Source organism: Drosophila gunungcola (genome assembly GCF_025200985.1).
Source record: "Drosophila gunungcola strain Sukarami chromosome X unlocalized genomic scaffold, Dgunungcola_SK_2 000023F, whole genome shotgun sequence".
NCBI lineage: Eukaryota > Metazoa > Arthropoda > Insecta > Diptera > Drosophilidae > Drosophila > Drosophila gunungcola.
In genome coordinates, this window is record NW_026453185.1 from 114,042 (window position 1) to 138,991 (window position 24,950).

The 24,950-nt window shown below is 41.7% G+C and overlaps 3 protein-coding genes across 3 annotated transcripts; 2 read left to right on the forward strand and 1 right to left on the reverse strand.

Annotated features, from left to right (window-relative positions):
- The first annotated feature begins 1,615 nt into the window (after window positions 1–1,615).
- Window positions 1,616–20,427, forward strand: LOC128260451 (uncharacterized). The gene is given in 10 exon segments (XM_052993466.1): window positions 1,616–1,721; window positions 9,455–9,796; window positions 12,314–13,748; window positions 13,751–14,049; window positions 14,121–14,752; window positions 15,329–15,610; window positions 15,670–16,376; window positions 16,781–17,333; window positions 17,617–17,721; window positions 18,560–20,427. Coding segments are annotated over 9 exon segments (4,737 nt in total). The 5' UTR covers window positions 1,616–1,721; window positions 9,455–9,613; the 3' UTR covers window positions 19,101–20,427.
- On the reverse strand, window positions 20,321–22,882 carry LOC128260452 (polyglutamylase complex subunit TTLL1). Its single transcript, XM_052993467.1, has 4 exons — window positions 22,405–22,882; window positions 21,772–22,351; window positions 21,104–21,444; window positions 20,321–20,702 (listed from the first exon to the last, which is right to left on the reverse strand). Exons 1-4 carry the CDS (start codon window positions 22,731–22,733, stop codon window positions 20,471–20,473), a joined length of 1,482 nt encoding a protein of 493 aa, XP_052849427.1. The 5' UTR covers window positions 22,734–22,882; the 3' UTR covers window positions 20,321–20,470.
- A 333-nt stretch (window positions 22,883–23,215) lies between these two features.
- Window positions 23,216–24,260, forward strand: LOC128260453 (uncharacterized). The gene has a single exon (XM_052993468.1). It carries the CDS (start codon window positions 23,383–23,385, stop codon window positions 24,160–24,162), a length of 780 nt encoding a protein of 259 aa, XP_052849428.1. The 5' UTR covers window positions 23,216–23,382; the 3' UTR covers window positions 24,163–24,260.
- Window positions 24,261–24,950: the final 690 nt, after the last annotated feature.

Here is a 24,950-nt window from a genome sequence, read left to right on the forward strand (position 1 = left end):
TTGTGTGTGGTGTTTTGGTTTTGGTTTTGGTCCCAGAATAAGTGGAAAAAGGAAACTGCTAATGATGATGATTACCATCCAACCATCCCAACCATCGTCATTATCAGGCGTCGCCGACATCGTCGTCAATCGTTCTTGGCATTTTGTGTCTAGTTTACTTCCCTGCCAGGCCACTAACAACAAGTACATCGCATAACAATGCCAACGACGTCCTGGCGTCAATTCTGCGTTTCCCTGCCTTTTGTTTTTACCCAAACCCAAACCCCAACCCCAACTTCATCCTCATTCTCATTCTCGAACTCCTGGCTCACTCCACATAAATTTGCATTCAGCGCCGCCCAGGAAGGCGTCGTCGGGGCATATGGATTATGTGATCGCATGGGTGATCTATGTAAATATATTTCATTTTTCTTTTGATTTACGAGGTATTACATTAGGTTTGATAGCTGGGTTTATACGTCACAGAAAGATATGGTAATTGCAGTCCCAATAAGTCATGCATTTCATCACAATTATATTAAGGAATAAACTAAAATAAAATAAGTCTTAAGAAACCATAAAGAAGGTTACATTCTTACAAGTATCAGAAATTGTACAGAAGAAAAATTCGGGTGTCAAAATATCAGATTTAAATGACAAGTCATTGAAGAAATGAATAGCTCCTATGAGAGAAATTGTAAACACTAAGAGTTATATTTTTTGTTATATTTTTTTGCAAAAATAATATATAATTAAATATTTTGTTAGGTTCTTTCTTTATATAGGGTATGATGACTTCTTTATATCTGCATTCTTGGCACTTGTTGCTGCTTCTAATTTTGCTGTTGTTGTGTTGGTTGCATCCCCTTTTCCTGCCGCATCGCTGTTTTTTTTTATTTAGTTTTTTTTTGTTTTTTTTTTTGCGCATTTGAGTTTGCGTTCCGCTTGACAAAGTTCTTCTGCGCAGTGTTTGTTGTTGCTATCTTCGCCCAGTGGTCATTTGCCAACAGTTTGAGAGCCACTGACGCCGCCTGCACTTGCCAAGGCAGGTGAAAAACAAGAGAGAAAAACGGGCCATGCTCTTTGAACGCACTGCCCAAAATTTTGGTAAACCATAAATTTGCCCTTATCAATTATTTTTCATTTGAATAATGTAAAAACTGGCTGCAAATTCTTTAGCTTTAATTCTACATTGGTCTTCATCGTTTTAGGAGCTAAGTAGACGCATTATTGTTGTATTTAAAGAATATTGAAACTAAAATTCTGTTGTGGTCTAAACAAAAATCAAGAATAGTCAAAAAGCATTTAAAAAAAAAAAAATTTTTTTTCGAGTGCAGCTGGCTCTCCCTAGCTCGCTCTCCCACCTGCAATCGCGATTGCTCGCTCTCCCTCTTTCTTTCTCTCCGGCGGTTGCGACTGGCGAGCTGTGTGTGTGTTTTGTTTTTGCGACCGGGACGGGACCGTCGTCCGCACTTCACTTCGCTTCAGAAATGCGTCGCCGTCGGACGTTGCCGTCGCTGGCCGCCGTCGTCGGTACCACAATTATTTAACGCAATTGTTTTAACGGTTCGAAATAAAGTGCAAATAAAATAATAGACAAAATAACAATGAAAATAAAAAAAAAACAAACGAAAATTTCTTATTTTTTTGTGTTTTGTTCAAGTGCCAAAATAGTGAAGAACTTGGCATTGCCACAGTTTTAATATCATTGCATTCTTTTGTTGAAATTGCCAGAATTTAAGGTTTATCTAAAGTTTTCAGCTATCTGATAAAAAAGAGAGATATATCTAAACATGCCAAAAGATTAAATTCCAGATAACGCAAAAGTTTCTTATTTAATTATGCGCGAGTCGCAAACACTTGTTGTTTGGGGGTGATTCTTCTCATAATGGTTTTCTTGTGCTTAGTTTCCCATGACGATCAAGGAAATGCAGGAAATGTCTTGACATGCAAACAGATACACTCGGAAAAACTAAACTCAAAAGCCAAGTACTTATGTATATAAATAGGCTTTATATAGTTTGGGAGTTCAAAATATAATAATTCAGTATTAAGAGAGTTTGCTAATTAAAAACAAAGCAAATATTTGAAAAATAATCTTATTTTCTTTTCATAAATTCTTCATTAAAACTTAGTGTAAAATGTCGAATGTTATAAATGGATGAATGCAATATTTTTTAATTTATAAAAACAACCCCCAATGTCATTATTTTCGAAGGACACCTGTACTTAGAAGCCGCTCAGGAGTGGGAATCTTCCCACCATATGGTTTATGTTCCCCTTCTTGCTGCATTTATTTTTGTAACTTTTTGGTGGCTTCTTTTGAGGATCGGATCCTTTGACCTTTTCTTTTTATCTTGCTCCTACCTTTTCCACATCCTTTTAGATGGCTAATAAATCCATTTGGGTTTCCAATTTCAATTGGCTTAACGGCGCGTAATTAGAACCAGACATTTCCACATTCTTACGGGTCTGGTGGCAAATGAATTTACTTTATTATGCGTTTGCTCGAAAAAGTTAATTTCCGGATTAGGATATTTAGGAATTATTGACTTAACTCACGGTGGGAAACATTATTTTCACTATCCCTTGTTTGATATGTGTAGATTGGCTTAATCACATTCTTATCATGAGTTTCTAAAGGTAAATTCCAAAAATCGAAATTCTTTGTGCACTTATCACAATTGGAAATTCCATCGGGTTTGTCCCAAACAATTTGAATCATTGCTTGCTGGAAAGTTACCTTTTTTTTCTTGAACAAAATCCTTCAGTATTATATCGTTGAGCATGAGGTATGGGAAGTTCGTTAAAATATATATCATTTTGTTGATTCACAACATGCAACTTAAGCCTTGAGAGTTTAAAAGAGCCTTGATTCCATCGACTTTCACTTGGCAGGAATGCTGCAAGAACAAGAATCCGTATTCGAATGAGAACGAGAACTAAAACTGAAGCTCAAGCTTAAGCTTGGCTTTGGAGCAGGTTGGTAGCCAGGGAAACTATGGGCGTGGCCCGGGGGCATCGAAAAAAGGGGGTGGTTCCACCAGTTGGAGTTGCCGCTTGAGTTAAGCTTTGTGGTTGGCCTTCACTGACTTTGGCATCGATTGGGTGGGTTTGACCCACTAGAGTGGTTCCATATATACACTACATTCTATGGCATTCTATTCGGTGTGCCTTCGATTCTTGGCGTTAATCTTATCATTCTGGACAGATAAAATAGCTTTCGGGTTACGGTTCGTTTGTGGTTTCGATTTGATAAAATATTTTCGCCATTGGCTGTTTTTGTTTTTCTTTTTTTTCGGGAGCGAGGGTTTTTCCAAACGTTCGATTTATGCAATCTAAAGCGCGAAAGGTCGTAAATTTTTTTTTGGTTTGCTCTGGGTGGGGTTATCGATGGTAATCTTGATTCCATGATCAGTCAATTATTCGATTTTCGCTTGAAGTGCTTACTTCCCGTACGTTAAGTACCTACGTAGTATTTAGATTCTATGGATTATCAAGGATTTTGATAATATTTTATTGGCTTAAAAAGGGTTTACAAACGTATAATTGATGAGAATTAAATTATAGTATTATTGTATCTAGAAAGGAGTTCTCCTTTTTTTTATCTAGGGTTAAAAATGTTTAGTCACACAATTATCAATTCACTGAACTTATCTTCGAAATTCCTAGATACATGCTAAAAGTATGTGAATTCAATAAATTTGATACCCTATGTTTCCCATTTTCCACAAAAAACCAAACGATACCAGCAACAAGCCGCAAAAGCGCCGAAAGCAAAACAAAGCATAAATACCAATAAATCGCTGGTTGTTCGCCATCAAACAAATCGAATCAAAACAATCGAAATACACAGTTAAAAGCCGGCTCTGCTTGATTAACTGTTTACTCATTTTTGTTTTTTGTTTTTGGCTGCCAAGTGTTGTCACCAAAGTGGCTTAAAACCAAAATAAATAAATACAAACTTGTTGGTTGGAGACGACAGTGAGTGAAAGTGACAGTGAACTCAATTGACCTGAAACGAATACGAAATACGAGCACGTGTAGGCTCTCTCCCTCTCTCTTTCAGCATCTCATTTTGCCAGTATCTGTCCGTCTCTTTCGCAGCCTTATCATTACCATTTTTGGTTAGATAAAATGCGTATAACTAAGATATTAAATAACGCTAGAGTAATGGGAATCGGTGAAGCCTACTCAAATGAATTTAAGTACTCTCTTATCTCTACACAAAGAAAAATTAGAAGACTTTTATGTATGATATTATTTTACATAGTTTTGTTTTTCTATCAAAAATTATTTTTAAAATACTTAAATATAATTTGTTTACCTAAGTATTAAGGAAATTCAATAGTATTTATTTGAAGAGATTAAAAATCTACTCTCTGATAAATACTTAAAAAGAATCCTATGAAAGAATCCTATAAAAGAAAGATAATAATAATAACTACAGATAATTCTGTAGTAGTATACAAACTAAAATCGTTATATATTTTCTCACAGTGTTCGCTCCCAGCTTTTACTTTTCTCCCCAACTTCCACAACTTCCTCTGCATTTTCACGTGCAATTAAGCAAAAGTCGCTGCCGTTTAAATCAATTAAAATCGGTGTTACTCAATCACAACTCATACTCATTCGCCCAAAATCTCCCTTTTCCCTCGCGAGTTCAGTCAACTTTTTGTGTGTTTGTGGAGTCGAGAAGCGATCCGGTTGGGGCCTTTCCTTTCCTTTCCCTCCCTCCCTCCCACCACTCACCGCCCTCCTTAAATATATTTTTCGGCAATGGCAATTACCAGTTAACGTTTGTAAGCGGCTTTTGTTGTTTACCATTCGTCTGTGCTCACCGTATTCGCTTGCAGTTCATGTCGACGACGCTCCACTTATAAATGGGTAGGAAAAGATGAAAGTTTTTCCCTGCTCCAACAGCAATTAATATTAATACGTAACAAACCAACTAAAAAATAAAAAAAAAAAATAAAGAAACAGCGCATAAAGTAAACAATTTCAAAGAGTACATAAAGCGTCACATTATATGGCAGTTACTCAAAGTTTTCCCTCGTACATTTCTCAATTTGTCCAGATGTCAAAAAGGCGAATGTGGATAAGGGTATTATCTATTCCAAGGCCCTGACTCACTAAGTTTTGGAGCTAAAACGGGTGGGGTAATAATTTGTTTACCTATCAGCGGAATTGTGAGCCAAGCGCGTGTTTGTGAAATATAATTTGTGATTCAACTAGGTATTTAAACGAGTATTAGGGCAGATTGATATACCATATATACAGAGTACAGAGTGGGATCGGATGTAACTGCCAGTTTTCACACTAAAATTAGCAAAAGGTCTAGAGCATTGACAAACACATAAAATTTCTCCAATAAAAAATATTGATTTCCCAATAAGAAATATTTGAAACTATAAGTTATGCACTGGATAAAGATTAAAGATTGTTATTTACTGTTTTAATAAAAACTACTTTATAGATACACACAAGCAGCGCTTGGTTCTCAACACCATTGATCTTGGCTAAAGTGTCGCATAATTACCTAGGCTAGTAATTAGGCAAAAAAGGGAAAAGGCAGTAAAAACCGAGAAGAAACAAAAGCAAAAGTTGATGAGCCGCAGTATAGTGGTAGGTTTCATTTCCCCCCTGATCTTCATAACACGTATGATGGGTGTTAAAAGTTCAAGCTCTTTTTCTTAACTTGACTTGTCTTTTCTTTCTTGCTCGTTTTTTGTTTTTTTTTGTTTTTTGAGTCATTAAGTGGAAGGCTTTCTTTGGCCATCAACCTGGAATAGAGTGTGAGCTTACTTGCGGAGCTTGTGTCACTTTTTCAGGCTTTTCTTTTTTTTGAGTCCATTGTGAAATATTTCCCGCGGGCCAGCGACCTCGACATATGGGAAACAAACTGGATGACACCCACTCTCGAGTACCGCCACTCGATGCCATATCACCATATCACAAATCATATCGCCGCGATTGATAATAATTAGAGTGCTTAATGTGATTGGGAAAGCCAAAGCCAATGTCGAATGGCTGGCAGGCAGGCAGCAAGGCAGCCTTGCCATTAGAAAGCGTTGCAATTGACATTAATAGCCTTAAATGGTGGAGACTGCATTTTCACCTTCCTCACTTTGTTTTCCCCGACAGCTTTTTCCGTTGAGACATCCAGCATCTGTTGTTGTTTTGCCTCATCTGACCCTCAAGTGCCCTTGTGCACCCCCGACATATGTTTTCAGAGAAGAAAAAAGGAGAAAAAAGAAGAGAAACAGACATTCTCGATTCAATTATTTGCTAATTATTTGTGTAAATGCCTTGCATGATGCTATATTATTTTGCTTTCTTTGTGTTAATCATATGCAAATCAGCTGGCTGCTAAAAAGGTGCCGCCTCTCTCCTTTCACTCAGTCTCTGGGCTCTTGAAAGCTTCGGTTTTGACAAGAGAAATGAGTAATTGTTTGTTTGCTGTGTATAATGCTCACCCATGGAGCTATAAATTGGTGCACTTTTAATGTAGGTCTATTATTAATATTATTAGAACTATTTAAAATGTTCAAGTTTGAATGGCATTAGTAAATAATTATTCGAATTTTTCTTTCTTCCCCATAACAAATTCGGATACTTCCCTTTTGGTATTTCTTGGAAAATTCTTTCACCGTGAATTTCTCCGTTATTTGGCCCCGGCGCTAATATAAAGCATCTCTAATTCCAGCGTTAACAATAATGCTTTTTTAAGTCAACAATAGCAAGCCACGCCCCCCACCCGTTAGCCCGCCTCTTTGTTGCTGCACTTAGCTGTAGTTATTTGTGAATTATTTTTTTCCCTCCCTTTTTTGCATACATTTTTTTTTTCCACTCTTTCCTGCCGTTTGCTACACTTCATTATGGATTTTTTCTTCAGATTTTTTCCCGCCCTTTGCTGCATGGCATGCATAATGACAACGTGTAATTTGGCCTTTCTTTTCGTTGCCTCTCCTGCATATTTCTTGCACGTTTGTGGCACTCACATTTATCCCCCCCTTCCCCCTACCCCCTACACCCCACCCCCCAATCTCCATCGTCCTCAGTCGACCAACTCTATGATATTTCCCCTGCCGATTGGGACCTCACGGCATCTCGTGGGTGTTAAAGGCCTGATTGCGAATTATGGCCAAACTCTTTCCAGAAAACTCAAAAACTGAAGACTGAACACTGAAAACTGAAAACTGAAAACTCTGGCGAAAAGCAGCGCTCCCACAAAGGAATCGACGACGAGGGCGGGGGCCATGGTTTGCATGTCTTCGGGGGCGTGGCCGCATCAGAAAACTTTATATGATCGCATTTTATGCTAATTTACGAGTATTTTTCTCCTTTCAATTAATTTCTACCCAAGGGAGTGGCGAGCGGCGCTGCTGATTCCATTATAATATGCATATATTGTATGATATATATGGTCGGGGGGCGATCGCATCGTATCGCTATTTCTATGCAGTCAACGTTTGCTTTTCCAAATCGCAGCCAAGAAGGGATTTGCTAATTGATAATTTAAATACGTGCGTGATTTGTAATCAAATTTTATACCAAATACATAAATTGGAATTTACAAGTAAATAGGAAAGTCAAGTTTAAATAATAATTATTGGCGATGATTTCTTTTTAAAAAAATATGTAATGACTCGGAAAAATTTTCTTTCTTGCCTGCGTAAATAAAATGCAAGTAATGTTTTTTTTTCAAAACTCCATTTAATTACTTTGTAATCAGTTTTATATTTATTGTATATTGTATTATATTTTTCTTTTCAAAAAAATTAGCAAAAAGTGAATACACTTTTATTGACTATTTTTAATTAGCCAAATGAAAGAATGAATAAATCAATCAATGAATGCTTGAGTGAATGAATGAACTCGTTTCTCACAATATACACTTCCACTTGAATGGAAATGTTAATGAATGAGACAAGCAGGTGAATTCCACTCCTCTGACCTTCAAATTAGCGTGCAAATAACTATTGATGTATTTTTCAAGCTTAAATATAATGCAACCAAAAATGAAATTGATATATTATATATGCTACCACATACACTTTTCTCTGTGTGTAGATCAAGCCAGTGAAATGCGCGAATACGAAAAGTTTGTTTAATTTCTGCACACGACTTGTCTTTTATTTTCGACTTAAGCTAATATTGGCTCGGCCTGGAAAAATGTTTATGCGAACTCCAGGGTCTATATAAACATAAATGAATGTGTATCTGTGCCTGTTTTTTTTCAGTCTCCTTTTGCTGTGTCTAAAATTTCTAGTAAGCAAATAAATCGCATTTGCGAGCGGGGGATGGTGGATATGGGAGATATATCTTGTCATGCTTCAGCGCGTTGTTGGCGCTTCAAAACTGTGGCCCATTGTTGTTGCTGCTGCGAACCGAACGTCGCATTTATTACAGGTGTGTCCCGTCCGTCCCTCCATCTCTTTCGCTCTCACGGCACTCGCATTGGCCGCTGCTCATGTGCATAATCAAAGCGAATTTGTGTGCGAAATGAGTTCAACCTGCCGCAGAAACTGCAATTGCCACTGCCTTTTTGCTGTTGCAACTGTCCGTTGTCAGTTGATTTATCTATATATTAATGCATTATATATTATAGGAAAACATACAGAAAAAAATATATAAGAAAAATGCCTGAACACGAACAGAGAGGCGGCGCGTACACATAGTAGTCGTATGTAAAGGGGGAAATAAAATGGTAGCCATGCAAGCAGGAAAATTGCCTGGGAAAGGCCGTCGCCGTCGCCGCCAGCCAAGACTCTCAGAACCGAAAAACCAGTTTGTAAAATAATTGTAAACCCAAATGAAAAACGGGGTTACATTTTTGGTGAATGTGCAAGAGTAGTAAAAGCAGTTTAATGTCTTTAAAAATAAATATATTGTTTAAAATACGTAGAAGCAAAACCCTTAAAGTGGAAAAATATAAACAAGAAATATGTCAACAACTTTCGATTAAAAGCTTCAGCCTATAAGCTTCATTGTTTATGATTTGTTTTCGACTCCTAGTTGTTTGTTATAAATTTGATAAGTCAGTTTGTTTATTATTGATTGGCGTAACTTCCTTTTCTTGATTTGGGATTGGATTTCTTTTTTTCTTGTATGTTTACTTGGAAAATATCCAAGTGGCGATTGAATTACTGATTGTTTTCTTTCGGGAACTTATTTTTAAACTGCCGCCATCCAGAGAACCTTTACTCATGAATTCCAATGTCGTAGACTTGAGTTTTGTTGTTTAGTTTGCCGAAGATAGCATTTCCGTGTGCCTCCGATAAGGCAGCCAATTCACACTGCATTTTGATAGCGTTTTTGATAGGGCGGCTCTTAACAGTTGCCGCATTGCATCACCGATAAGAACGAAGAATAAATCAAGAAGAACACTAATAATAATAACAATGGCACAGTGCAGTGACTAAGCGTTGTTGAATCACAATTTAATATATATACCTTTTGAAATGTCATATAGCGGTGAAATGTTCCTCAAAAAACAATTAGTCGGCAGTGACAAAGAAAAGCCAACGAAAAGCGAACAATAAAACGGGAAGATAAATCGATAAAATAAAATAAAAATATATAAAAAACTAATAAGCAAATACCAAAGATTCGATTTGGATCGACCGCCGGCATGTTCGACGTACCGCCCAAATGCCCGGCGCTGGCCAACAAGTTGGGCGGTCTTTTCGGCTGGCGACACACCTACAAGGTGGCCGCCAAGCACGAGGGGATTCCCCACGGTCATCTCCACAAGTCCTACTCCCTCACGCTGCCCAAGCGACCGCCCTCGCCCTCGGCCTATTCGTGTGTGAAGGTAAAAATATAACGATATTAAATATAGGAATATGCAGAATCAATGATAATCAAGTCCAACAGATCTCTAAGATGTATTCACTGAAAAAAAACAAACATCAAAACATCAAACACTTGACCCTTAATAATTTCGAAACAAAAAGATCTAAACACATTTAAAAGTATGCCCAGAGGTGTGAAAGGTGTAGGTCCTGTAAAAAAGATAGAGGTCACCAAACCATCATAACTTCGGGTAATATTGTTAGAACATAGAGTGTTATATCTTCCGTATTTAATCTTATTTTGTACTATTATTATCCATTAAAAAGTGGCAATACAATTTTACATGGAGTTTTAAGTGTATACATTTTTATAATGTTTTAAAATATCTCTCAATATCACAATAATTTTGTTACTGGTTTTGATAAAATATTTTTTTTAACGTGCTGATATATGCACACTTGATTAATTCAATCCCAATCTCATTTGACATTCCTACAGTTCGATACGACACTTGTGTTAGCCCTTGCGGCCACGCCCACATTGTGTTTTCAATCTTTTTATGATATATGAGAACGATATCGTGTTGTCATCCTTGCCGCATAATTTCCATTGACAAATGACCACAAAGAAATATTATCAACCATGCACAGTGGGACGAAAGGCACTCTAAAGTATAATTAACCAAAATTTAAATTACAAATATAATTGAGCAACAACAAATTGTTGGCAAAAAATCATGATCAAAAAAAATTTTAGATCTAACAAAAAAAATTCATTTTTCGAAAATACGCGGGTATTGATTGTATATGTTAACAGCAGCACAAACCAGTAAGTTTTTTGGACAATTTACAGAAAGAAAATTCTCTTAAGGATTGTTTTTTGTTTAGTCAAAAATCTAAAATTGACAAAAAAAAAGTTTTGTTTCCAATTCCTTTATTAGCATTAAATATAAATGTTATCATTAACAAATAGATTACATCAACTATATTATATCAAGGATGATTTAAAGATTACCCTACATCCTTAAGTTAACTTGAATTTCATTAGAAATTTGATCGATATTCTTGACCAACTTGTTGACCCACTGTGCCCCAACTGCATTTTTAACGCTTCGTTCTCCGCGGCAAATCGCGATTTGGAATCCCAAAAATCGGTGCTGCATCCGAATCCGATAGATAGAATGCCTGAATGCGCGCTCTTTGACCCACAAAGACATCGAACAACCATGTGAAGAAACAAACCAGTGGAAGACAAAGGCGAACCGAAAAAAGAAATAAAGAAAAAGACGCGAAAAATAGCCGAAATTGTTGCGCCAAGTTGACGTTCGACGTTCCAGTTCTGCAGCTCGTCTCAGTCGCTGAGCCTCCAACGCTTTTGACTGGTTTCCAGCCATGATGCAATTTTTTTGTTTCTTATGCACACAGAGAAATTATGATCCAAATAATTAGTAAACAAATAATATTTGCATATTAAAGAATATAAAAGCACTGGCAAACAAATGATAAAAAAACAGTACATTAAAAATAAACATAGACTTAGACATTGAAAGTGCTGTTGCTTGTGTAGAAGCCAACGTATTTATCTACTGATATTAATAATTAAAGAAATAAATTGAGATAAGGAAGAAAAAATTAATTCAAATTAAAGTTGATTAAAATTTTGTACTATTTTGTATTAAAATGTATCTTTTAGAAACGATACAAAAATATAAATCTTAGAATTCTAATTTCAATATTTTATAAAATTTATTACATAATTGTAATTTAATGGTGGAAACGAAATATTTTATATTTTATATATGTATTATTTGCTGAGAAGGCAGTTTTAACATTTAAAAGAAACACCCAATTAGAATGAGATTTTCTCCAAGTGCCCTTGTTGTTAGTGGCCGGCATTTGGCATTTGTTGTGGAATCCATCGGAATGCCAAAGCAAAGCCAGCCAGCTCCTTGACTGAGCTCAGATCAGCTCAACATAGCTCGGCTCAACAAGAAGATTGCAATTTGGGGCGCTGGAGGTCGTCGTGGTCTGGCTTATTAGGCATCGTTCAGGGAGTTCAAGTTGAGCCCACGTGAGCCGAGATTTGGACGACGACAGTGTGACTCAACACGTAATGTGGTTGCTCCATGCGGAAGCGCAGATGTGGATGTGCAGCTGGTGCAAATGGGTTGTGATGAGCCTCCTCCAGATACCAGACTGCAGATGGAAGATGCGAGATTGGCGTTTTTGGGGGAGGGCTTGGATGTTGGGAAAGACTTCCGCGACTTCCATGGCCCCCAGTGTAATAGAAATAACAGATGCAAAGACCTGCAGGTCTACATGTTTCCCCCTCTTTCAAAATACAGTACTGAATCCATAAACTTAACTTATAAAAAGAGGCTAACTTTTTAATTAAAAAAAAAAAAACATTAGAAAAGAAATAATGTAATGTAGAAACTACAAGTATGATTAAAGTAAATATGTTTACCAATTTTTCGTAATTCTTTAGTATTTATCATTTTTTTTTAAATGAAATATTTTTTTTTGTCCATTTTCAGCCCGATTCCTGGGTGACAGTGACGCATTTGCAGACACAGTCGGGCATCCTCGATCCGGATGACTGTGTGCGCGACGTGGCCGACGATCGGGAGCAGATATTGGCGCACTTCGATGACCCAGGACCGGATCCGGGTGTCCCGCAGGGCGGCGGCGATGGGGCGTCGGGCAGCTCGTCCGTGGGCACCGGTTCGCCGGACATCTTTCGGGATCCCACCAACACGGAGGCGCCCACCTGTCCGCGGGATCTGTCCACGCCGCACATCGAGGTGACCAGCACGACGTCGGGACCGATGGCCGGACTGGGCGTTGGACTGATGGTGCGCCGCAGCAGTGATCCCAATCTGCTGGCCTCCCTGAAGGCGGAGGGCAGCAACAAGCGCTGGTCGGCAGCGGCACCGCACTACGCTGGCGGGGATTCCCCGGAACGCCTGCTGCTGGACAAGGCCGGCGGTCAGCTGTCGCCGCAGTGGGAGGAGGACGATGATCCCAGCCAGCAGCTGAAGGAACAGCTCTTCCACCAACAGCAACCACATGCGGCAAATGGAGGGGGCGGTGGCTCCTCCTCCTCCTCTTCGGGTAACCACCAGCCATTCGCCCGTTCCGGTCGCCTGTCCATGCAATTTCTGGGCGACGGCAACGGCTACAAGTGGATGGAGGCGGCCGAGAAGTTGCAGAATCAGCCGCAAGCCCAGCAATCCTACCAGCAGCAGGGGGGTCATCATGCGGGACTCGGCCAGAGTGGTGCCTACTCCAGCAAATCCCTGCCCAGGGAGTCCAAGCGCAAGGAGCCACTGGGCCAGGCGTACGAGTCGATACGCGAGAAGGATGGCGAAATGCTGCTGATCATCAACGAATACGGCAATCCGCTGGGACTCACTGCTCTGCCGGACAAGGAGCATGGCGGCGGCCTGCTGGTGCAACACGTGGAGCCGGGCAGTCGAGCCGAAAGGGGTCGACTACGTCGAGATGATCGCATCCTGGAGATCAATGGCATCAAACTGATTGGACTCACCGAATCGCAGGTGCAGGAACAACTGAGGCGGGCTCTGGAGAGTTCGGAACTGAGGGTTCGAGTGCTGCGGGGAGATCGCAATCGCCGCCAGCAGCGGGATTCCAAGGTGGCCGAAATGGTGGAGGTGGCCACGGTGTCACCCACCCGCAAGCCACATGCTGCTCCCGTGGGCACCTCACTGCAGGTGGCCAATACCCGCAAATTGGGCAGGAAGATCGAAATTCTGCTCAAGAAGGGACCCAATGGTCTGGGCTTCTCGGTCACCACACGCGATAATCCCGCTGGCGGACATTGTCCCATCTACATTAAGAATATCCTGCCACGCGGAGCGGCCATCGAGGATGGTCGCCTGAAGCCAGGCGATCGTTTGCTGGAGGTGGATGGCACTCCCATGACGGGCAAAACGCAAACGGATGTGGTGGCCATTTGCGGGGCATGCCAGCGGGCGCAACGGTTAGGATTGTGGTCTCCCGCCAGCAGGAGTTGGCAGACCAGCAGGCTGACCAGCCGGCGGAGAAGAGTGCTAGCGTGGCGGTTGCAGTGGCTCCACCAGTTGCAGTCCCTGCTCCAGGACCGCCGCCGCCTGTGCCCGTCCAGAAATCCAGCAGTGCACGATCTCTGTTCACCCATCAGCAGCAGCAGCAGCAGCAGCAGCAGCAACAGCAGCAGCTCAACGAATCTCAGCACTTTATCGATGCGGGCAGCGAGTCGGCAGCTTCAAATGTAAGTTGAAAGGGAAGCTAGGGGAAACATTGACCATAACTAATCCAATTTATCTAATTTAATCCCAACAGGACAGCCTGCCGCCCAGCAGCAACAGCTGGCATTCCCGCGAGGAGCTGACCCTGCACATTCCCGTTCACGACACCGAAAAGGCCGGACTGGGCGTGAGTGTGAAGGGCAAGACGTGCTCGAATCTGAATGCCTCCGGATCGAGTGCCTCCAGTGGCAGCAATGGTCTGATGAAGCACGACGGGGACTTGGGCATTTTCGTGAAGAACGTGATCCATGGCGGTGCGGCATCGCGCGATGGACGCCTGCGGATGAACGATCAGTTGTTGAGCGTTAATGGAGTATCACTGCGTGGCCAAAACAATGCCGAGGCCATGGAAACACTGCGTCGGGCGATGGTCAACACGCCGGGCAAGCATCCGGGCACCATTACCCTGCTGGTGGGCCGCAAGATCCTGCGATCGGCCAGCTCCAGTGACATCTTGGACCACAGCAGCAGTCACAGCCATACCAATAGCAGCGGCAGCGGCAGTGGCAGTAACTGCAATTCGAATGGCAGCGGCAATAACAACAACAGCAGCTCCAATGCCAGCGATAATTCGGGAGCCACGGTCATCTATTTGAGTCCGGAGAAGCGGGAGCAGCGCTGCAATGGTGGCGGTAGTGGGGGCAGTGCCGGCAATGAGATGAACAGGTGGGTAATCCAAGGGATTAGAAGACAGGTAGATACCACTGCAAGCCACTTTTAAAAATAAATATGCCTCCGGCAGATGGCGCTAGCAATTTTATTGACCTGACAAAACCATAAAGTCGAAAGCGCAAACTGTCGTAAAAAAAAATATTCGGAGGCATATCTGACAGCTTGCAATGATATTCGTCACTGATTACATTTAATTTCTTAATAAATTCTAAAATAATGGTTTAATGCCTCCGGTAGATGACGCTAGCAATGGTATTGACTTGGCAAACCATAAAGTCGAAAGCGCCATCTGTTGTCAAAAAAAAGGCTTAGCTGCTTGCATTGACGTCTCTGGTTACATTTTATTTCTTAATAACTTCAAAAATATTGGTTCAATTTGAACAGATGTTCATTGAATACACATATGCTAGCAAATATATTGCCTCTACCAACTTGCGCTGCTTGGGAATAACTAGATTCTGTATTTAAATTCCCAATCTCTAGGTATTATAGTTTGCATGACTTCAACTTTTGAACTCTTTGAGAAACTTGCCTAAAAATAAAAGATTAACCAATTATCTTGTCTTACAGATGGAGCAATCCCGTTTTGGATCGCCTAACCGGTGGCATTTGCTCCTCGAACTCAGCGCAGCCGGTCTCACAGCAGCAGCAGCAGCAACATCCCTCGCAGCAGCAGCAACAACAGCAGCAACGTCGTCTGCCTCCAGCGCCCATTGGCAGCAGTGCAGCTCTGAGGAACGAGAGCTACTACATGGCCACCAATGACAACTGGTCACCGGCGCAGCTGCATCTGCTCACTGGCCATGGCAATACGGCCCTGCTCATCGAGGACGATGCCGAGCCCATGTCGCCGTAAGTTAGCCAACATTCACATCTTAATGCCAACTAAATACATCTCATTTTTGAAACAGAACCCTGCCGTCGCGTCAGCACGATGGGCAGCACTGCAACGCGAGCAGTGCCAATCCATCGCAGAATTTGGCCGCAGTTGGCAATCAGCACGGGCAGGGCCAAGGGTCAGGTGTCGTCGTGGCCAATCCCGTGGTGCCGGGCACTCCGTCGACGTCCAGCACTTTCGATGCCACCTACTCGTCGCAATTGAGTTTGGAGACCAACTCGGGAGTGGAGCACTTCTCACGCGATGCCCTGGGACGTCGCAGCATCTCGGAGAAGCACCATGCGGCGCTGGATGCCCGTGAAACTGGAACCTACCAGCGGAACAAGAAGTTGCGCGAGGAGCGGGAACGCGAGCGTCGCATCCAGCTGACCAAGTCGGCTGTGTACGGTGGCTCCATTGAATCCCTCACCGCCCGCATAGCCAGTGCAAATGCCCATTTTTCGGGCTATAAACATGCCAAGACGGCATCCAGTATCGAGCAGCGGGATGCGCAGCAGCAATTGGCCGCAGCTGCGGAGGCGGAGGCCAGGGATCAGCTGGGTGATCTGGGCCCCTCGCTGGGCATGAAGAAGTCCTCGTCGCTGGAGTCGCTGCAGACGATGGTGCAGGAGCTGCAGATGTCGGATGAGCCGCGTGGCCACCAGGCGTTGCGGGCTCCTCGTGGGCGTGGCCGGGAGGATAGCCTCCGGGCGGCGGTGGTCAGTGAACCGGACGCAAATAGTGAGTTTAACTTTATACAGCAGCGGGGGTCAAAGTAATAGAAGTTTTTTTTGGCAATCGTAGCTTGTAACTAAATTAATATTAATGTTCAGTTTTTATCTTATTTTGTTATTTGAGAATTCATATATTAACGAAAAATTGTTTGATGCCTTAAATATATATATTTTTTTATTTTTGAGATTTTTTGACATTTTAAATTAAAAAAAAATAAAACAATGTCAAAGTTTAATTTTTTTTACATTTTGTTTATTGGTAATTGGGCATTAATATAAATTTAAAGTAAAATTGTTTTATGCCTTAAAATTATATTTTTTTGAGCCCTTTACATTGTCTCACTACTATTATATTGACCGCAAGAGTTTCATTTCAAAAATGACAAATCTTTTATTTGCGATTTTCTTTAGAGCCTCGCAAGACCTGGCTTTTGGAGGATGGCGATCACGAGGGCGGCTTTGCCTCGCAGCGCAATGGACCCTTCCAGAGTTCCCTGAACGATGGCAAACATGGCAGCAAGTCGTCGCGGGCCAAGAAGCCGAGCATTCTGCGCGGCATTGGGCACATGTTCCGCTTTGGCAAGAATCGCAAGGATGGCGTGGTGCCGGTGGACAACAACTATGCGTTGACCATTTCGCCACCCAGTTCGGTGGTTTCCACGGTCACATCGCCGCAGTTGCAGCAGCAGCAGCAACAGTTGCAGCAACAACAGCAGCAACAGCAGCAACAGCAGTTGCAGCAGCAACACCAACAGATACCCACCGCAGCACTGGCTGCTTTGGAGCGGAATGGCAAGCCGCCGGCGTACCAGCCACCGCCACCGCTTCCAGCTCCCAATGGGGCGGGAAATGGTGGCCAGCTGAATGGCGGCATCCATCAGAACGACATCTTTAACCATCGCTATCAGCATTATGCCAACTACGAGGATCTGCACCAGCAGCATCAGCAGCAGCACCAGATTAGGTGAGAGCGGGCCTGCGTCCTGTCCTTTGCATCACTTTCATTTTGCCGGTGACGGAATTAAATGTTTAACTAACCTTATTAGCCATTTAACAACACCATATTGTACATGTGTCGTATCTTTCTCTTTCTCGCCCCGGTTTTTCTCTCTCTGTTCCGCGTGTCCGTGTATCTATGTTGTTGTCCATGTGTAAACCACCCACAAACGCACACTCACCCACACAAACACACACACACACTCTACTACTACCACTACTAAAAAAATTACACTGGTAAAAAAAAGCAGTGGAGGCGATTCCACCACATCCATTTCGGAAACGCTTTCGGAGTCAACGCTCGAGTGCATGCGACAGCAGGTCATCCGGCAGCGCATCAAGGTGGAGGCGGAAAGGTAACCCACCCACAACCACACTATCAACCACAAACACACCATACACACAACCACACCATACACACAACCACAACACACACACATACACACTCCAGTGCAGTGCGGTTTGTAGATATAAGGCGGTTTTGGTTTAGAGCATGAACACTATGAGCAAAAGTCAGTAGAGCAACAAATTTATTTAACAATCAAATTTAACAATGACAATAAACATTCTGATTTGAAAAAGAAGTTTGAAAAACTTTGCAACATAAAGCTTTGAAGTGTAATATAATTTGTATTTTGTATAATCATAAATTAGTGGATATATAATTAATTAATTTTGAGTTAGTCGACATAATATAATTCAGCAATCAGTTACTTAAATTTTTAGCAACTAATAAATTTAATTAAACTAAGCCATTCCTAAAAAAAATGTTAAAAAACGCGGTTTGGAAAACAACAACTTGATTCATTAGTAAAAATATAAAATTACATTTAAAAGGAATATAAATAGTCTTTAATAATAAAAGAAAAATTAGTTGCTAAGTACTAGAACGATTTTTGATAAAGTTAAACATTTTACTATTAAGCTTTAAAACTTTAAGTTTAAATATTCAACCTATCGTTTGAAGCTTAGTTGTAAAATAAAAATATTTAAAGGTGACAAAGCCCTTTTAAAAGCCACTTGCTCTTATTATTACTATATTTGTTTAAGATTTAAAAGTAAAAACCGCACTGCACCTTATTACTAAAAGGATTTTAAGCTGCTTACTCGTGATGCTTGTTACATATTTATTATTTGGCATGATTTTGGGCATTTTGTAAATTACTCATGAACATTACTCGCTTGCTTTCGCAGTCGCCGCCATCAACATTACCATTCGCAGCGCAGTGCCCGCTCGCAGGATGTGAGCATGCACTCGACGAGTTCCGGATCCCAGCCAGGATCCTCGGCCCAGCCGCAATCGCAGGTGAATGGAGGAGGAGGAGGAGGAGGAGGAGGCGGAGGCGGAGGAGTGCGACCGATTAGTAGCTACTACGAGTATGAGACGGTGCAGCAACAGCGGGTCGGGAGCATCAAGCACAGTCACAGCAGCAGTGCCACATCGTCCTCGTCGTCGCCCATCAATGTGCCGCACTGGAAGGCGGCGGCCATGAATGGCTATTCGCCGGCCAGCCTGAATAGCAGTGCCCGCAGTCGTGGTCCCTTTGTGACCCAGGTGACCATCAGGGAGCAGGGCATACCAGCCCACCTGCTCCTCCACCAGCAGCAGCAGCAGCAGCAACTCCAACAGCAGCAACAGCAGCAGCAGCCCACCTACCAGACTGTCCAGAAGATGTCCGGACAATCGCAGTATGGCAGTGCCGCCGGATCCCAGCCACATGCCTCCAAGGTGTGACTATAGGTGTTGGCGCAAGCGCGCGCCACTCGCGATGTGCTAGCCGAAAATCGGGTCATTCTCAGCGAGGTCAACGAGGAGGTGGAGGTCTTCTACTTTGCCACCGAGTGCTGAACATATCAAATCATGTTCGGGGGATTTGTGTTGTTAAAATTGGATGAAATGCAATTTCCACATTTAGGGGTGGGTTAAAGCTGATTGTAATCTTTAAAGGGAATCCAATGTATTAGCAGTTGTAAGCCTAAAATGCAGCTAATCATTGAGGGCAAAAGGAAAATATATATTTAAGGCTATACAAGAATTTGTAAAAGGAAAAAGTTTAACACTTAATTTATTTAATGTCCTGAATAATGAATATATATTTATCCGTGATATTTGATTAAGCAAACGAAACCAAGACGTTTTCTTGCTAAACGGAAAGAACCAGGATAATATTTACTTTAGTATTCCGAAACATTTTCAAGGGTCCGCTAGAAAAGGATAAACTTGATTTTATATTTGTAAATTGCAAACAATAATATTTTGAATTATCAGACTTTCAACCAATTGACCCACCCTGACACACATCTAGCTTAAGTTCACAATTCACAATATATATATATATTTAAAGATATTCATATTTGGCGAACCAGAAACCAAGAGAGTAACGAATAAGGAAAGTATTCCCCCGTAAAGCGCTATCCAATTGTCAAGTGCTTAGACTTAATTGTTTAAACAAAAACACAAACGATTTCCGATTGAATTAAGATTTAGCTGTAAGTCCAAGTCAAACGCCTTTGTACATAATTAGTTTACGCAGAAGCCAACAAGAAAAAAAAAACAACATCAAATTCGAAAACTACGAAAGGTCTTAAGAATTTCCATTGTCATTTATCCTATTTTTTTTTTATGTATACCCTATATATTTTTTTGATTTGTAAATAGAACTTGTTTGTTTATTTTGTTAAGCTTTAAAGCGGACGCCATTTTGTGTGTGCAAACGTTAAGATTTGCAAGAAGCGAAAAGTAAAACTTATAGCCACCACCATATACATATATACATAGCTATATACATATGAGTAAGTGAAGCAATTTTTTTTTTTTTGGTTCTAACGAATATTGAGCCTAGACAAGGAGTTTTGTGCAGCCGACCTCGGCTTAGGTCTCTAAAAAAGACAAGCAGCTTAATTAAGTTATACGAACCACTACGATTAAGTCGAATTAGTGAGTAGCCTTACATGTATAGCGAATATATACGATACTTTAATTTTGTGTACAACCTAAGTAATTTGTGCGATACCGAAATACCGAGTTGCGAATTAAAAGTTACAAATTTCCATAATCAGCAGTTCAACCACGATGCGATTTTCATTTGACAAGCACAACCAGCATCACCGCCTTTCCTTGGTGCTCTTCCTAATCTTTGGTTCGCCTTCAGCGGGCGGTGGAACGGATATGTTTACTGCGGTTGGACTGATAGCTGTGCATTTTGTTTTGCGTTTCTTGGTTGATCTGACCTTGCGCCGAATGGGCACTTCCGTCGGTGGGCTTGAGACCGAAATGGGCTTCAGTACGGTGAAGTTCTTCAGAAGCTCCGGGTCGGGCGTCTTGTCCCAGTGCTCACTTAAAATGTGGATAGAAATGATGGATCAGTTTACTAATAAACGCAAATTCTTCAGCATAGATAGATATCTTGGATTAATATTATTTCTAAGTCTAGTTTCCAACTGAACTTGAAAATAAAATAAACGCAAATTCTTCAGCATAGATAGATAGATGTCTTAACCGTAAGATTTTTTAAATCATTTTCATTTTCTTAAATTAAAGATCAGCATTGGTGTTTTTTAAGGGGTCTTAAGGATCACTCGCTCTGTGAGGCGGATTCTAAACGCGAATTGTTTAGTCTTACACTAAAAGCTTTTTCATTTTCGCCTTGGTACCATATTAGTCAAACAACATAATAAGTTATTTTTATGAAACGAGTATTTTTAAACCATAATTGTTATTGGAGGAGGCCAACTTACTCGGGTAAACTTTTTGGCGGCACCACCACATCCAGGACATTGTCTATCAGCCGCGACTTGAGCATGCGATCGTTCGTGGTGGTCGAGTGCAACGATGGCGACGTGTTGCACTCGATTAGCCAGGGTTTCAGGTTGTTATCGATGATGATGTCGTAGCCGTAGACCTCGAAACAGTGCCGGTCGTTGGCCATCACTGGAGCCACTGCGTCCAAGGAGTGCCGGATGGTTTCAATGATCCGAGTCCACAGCATCTCCGAAACACCCTCGCCACGCATGCTGTCCAAATAGAGCCACAGATTCTGGAGAGGCCACTTGCCACCATGTGTCGAATTGTACTCTTGCTGGAAGTCAAGAGTTAGTGCAAGAGATTAAAAATGAGTAGGTAAGTGTTAAAGGACACAAAAACAAAACAAATTATAATTTAACATTGAAATATTGTTACTTAACTATTTACTAAGTTTTCATGTATTTTGTTGTTTTATTTTTTGGGCCATTGAATAGTATTATAGCATTAAAATGTTAGAAAAAATAACATATTTTTGATTTATTTTAAAATCATCGGTAAACTCATGGGGTAAACTATTACCTATTTTTAAGGGTTGGGTCAGTTTTAACTATTAAATGTTTGATTTTACACTAGTTTTTTTTTCAAGTTTGAACTAACTTACGTTCGTCTTCTGGATACTGACATTTGTCAAGTGCATAAAGACGTTGTCGATCTCGGTCTGGTCGTACTTCTCGGTGCAGAAACGGCAGAAGCCCTCATTGTAGAGATACGCCTTCAGTGGATTGAATGTTGTGACCAGGACGAAGAGCCGCAGATCGAATTTCTTGCCGCCGATGAGCAGGGGGTTATCAATATACTTGGAGATGACGTAGGTATCCCGGTTGATTGGCGGAAAGAAGGTGCGGGCATCGTAGGCGAACTTCTTCAACTTGGACAGCTTGTTCACCAAATAAATGCCCACGCCCTGCGATTTGCCGCACGGCTTGACGATCCATGTGCTGGCGGGATTGCGATGGAAGGCCTCCACAAAGAGCAGATAGTCCGAGGGCAGGACAAAGGTCATGGGTATGATGTCCAGATGCATGTACCGAGTGCCACCAATGCCCAGTTCGGTGTCCGGCGAATGGGTTTGCGCCAGGGGATCGCCTCTCCGTTCCAGATCCTTGCGATACCGCTTGATGTTCTTGATCAGCAGATCCTTCCGTGACAGCTCAACGGAGTTTGGAAAGTGGTTGATCACTCTGCGGGTTAAGCTAGAGAGTTAAACCACCAGAGAAATCCTATTACTACTTACTGATCGGATCGCATGCGATACGGATGATCAATGCCGAAGATATATCGACAATTCTGGGTGGAGGCCCAGTAGAAGTTCCATTCGCCATTGAACGATGGCACCTGTTGCCAACCTCTTTTCTGGAAATTGCTCACCAGCGCCGACTTCTCCCAATCTGTGCTGTAGTACATGCCCTTCTGGGATTTTGGTGGCCTCAGGCGACTCTGGATAAAGGGCACTCCCATGAGGGGGGAGGGCAATAACTTGACCTCCGGCAGGTCATCGTCACTGGTGTAACTGCCACCGCATTTCTGGCGAAGATTCCTCAGAGCACTGGCCTGCCTCTTCATCCTCTTTTGCGGACGGTTGCGTTTGTGGGAAACTGCCTCTGTTGGACTCCAGACACTATAACACTAACTGAGAATTTTACCTTAATTTTGAGGCGCTCGTACATTAGAAGCTGACAATATAGTTTTAGCCTGGTTGATGGCCATCTTTGTAGATCCTGAGATGGATTCCAAGCATAGTTATCTTGAGCATTTCAATTTGAATTTTAATTTATCTGTAAGACTTTTTCTATTCTACTGAATAAAAAAATGCGAATTAAACGCGAATTCTTAAGCATATTTTAACTAAGAAACTGTAACCTTTAGATTTTTGACTTCTTATTAATTTTCATTCCGTTTATTTATGGTAATTGACTTGTTCCCACGACTAATAACTGTTTTTCCCCAAAGCAGATCCGCTTGCATCATCGCCCTGAAGAAAACGAAAGTGTTAATTCCCTTGAAGCTGCAATGTTTGCCCAAAAATGGCGTTATTTTTCATTGGTTCTAGATAAACGCAAACCTTCTGCGGAATCCCAAGACCACAGCGACGAGTGAAAAACTGACTTTGACACAAATATTTGTGAGACTAGTTCACCTGTCCACCACGAAAGCCATTGAGTAATTTCACACATTGCGGGTTTGGGTACAGAACAATCGTAGACTATTGTCGATGAATCCGACTTGGCCGGGTATAAAGTCGATGGCATGGTCACCAGAGTTCATCAGTCGACCAAGCGGCGAAGTCAAGAGTGGATTTTGGATTAGCGAGGACAGCCGAGTAACACATTACATCACCATCATGAAATTCTACCTGGGACTGGCTGCGATCTTGGTCGTGATGGTTTCGCTGGCCAAACCGGGAGAGGCCACCTTTGGCAAGCTGAATCTTCTGCTGGGCGGAGCAACCAGCTCTGGCTACGGTTCTGGATATGGTTATGGTTCCGGCTATGGCTCTGGCTTCGGATATGGATCAGGCTATGGATCAGGCTATGGATCAGGCTATGGAGGAGGATATGGTGGCGGCTATGGATATGCTCCCGAGAACGTGGTGAAGGTGATCAAGGTGTCGGTTGTGCCGGGTGGAGGAGTCGGAGGAGGCTATGGTGGTGGCTATTCCGGCGGCTTTGGCGGTGGCTACGGAGGTGGCTACTCCGGCGGCTTTGTGGGAGCTGCCCCTGCCATATCCACTTCTGCCGTGGTTACTCCGGTGGTCACTTCGGTGTCCACGCCAGTGGCCACTCCCGTTTTGGCAGGTGGTGCCGGCTATGTGGGTGGTTTCGGTGGTGGCCTGACCGGCGGCATAGGTGGCTACGGCGGATCCTTCGGTGGTGGTGCCGCCCTGCCCGCCTCCTATGGATTTGGAGCCGGCTATGGCGCCGGCGGTGGCTTCGGACTGGGATTCGGAGCACCAGTACCTCCACCACTGGGCTTGGCCGGAGGACTTTGCTAGAGAACGAGCAAACCACATCACAAAGTGGTACTTTTTTTTGATAATTTTAAACAACGATTTGTAATTAAAAGTTAACGATTTGTAATAAAATGTATAAATAACGATTTAAGTTTGCAGTTGTTTTTATTTTAAATTGATGGCTTTTTAATTGATGGTTATAATGGGTAAAAGGGTTTTTTAAAGCATATTCCTAAATAAGGATTGGATGTGTCTTAAATATTTTGTTATATTATTTTTAAAGAAAATTTTATTATAAAAAAACATTTATAAATGTTGAAGTATCTTTAAAAGGAATATTAGGTTAAAATTTTTTATAAGTGTCAATAAAAATCTATTTTAAAATACATTTCTTCTATATATTTTTTAGACTTTTGGTGCTTAAATTATAACTTGTAACCAACAAAATTATTAAAATTATTGTGCAATTTTTTAAATTTGCTTTTAAAAAAAGTACATTTAAACTTTGAGTATGCTATTTTAAGATCCAATAAAATACAAAGAATGAACTGATAAGCCCAAAAGTGTGCTAAAATAAAATGAAGCCGAAAAACCTTAAGTATTTTAGTTCTATTTGTAATTGTTTTACCTGGCTAACGTTTCTTTTTTTAATGTTTATTCGTCAACATGTCATGTACAATCTAGGGCTTTTGCAATTCAACTCTTGACAATTACCAAATACGTTTTCGCACCCAATTGAAGAAGTCAGCTCCCCCGAAAAAAAATAGGCCCACCCAACCCTGGTGACCTTCGTTTGGGACTCTGAATGAAACCGAGAGTTGAGTGCTGTT

Bases quoted from the DNA above. Each gene is read 5' to 3' on its own strand.
- LOC128260452 (XM_052993467.1), bottom strand. From the start codon at position 22,733: ATGAAGAGGCAGGCCAGTGCTCTGAGGAATCTTCGCCAGAAATGCGGT. The intron at 21,445-21,771 runs GTAAGTTAGTTC...CTTGACTTCCAG, and splicing joins TCAGTATCCAGAAGACGAAC to CAAGAGTACAATTCGACACA. The intron at 20,703-21,103 runs GTAAGTTGGCCT...CCACATTTTAAG, and splicing joins CCGCCAAAAAGTTTACCCGA to TGAGCACTGGGACAAGACGC.
- LOC128260453 (XM_052993468.1), top strand. From the start codon at position 23,383: ATGAATCCGACTTGGCCGGGTATAAAGTCGATGGCATGGTCACCAGAG.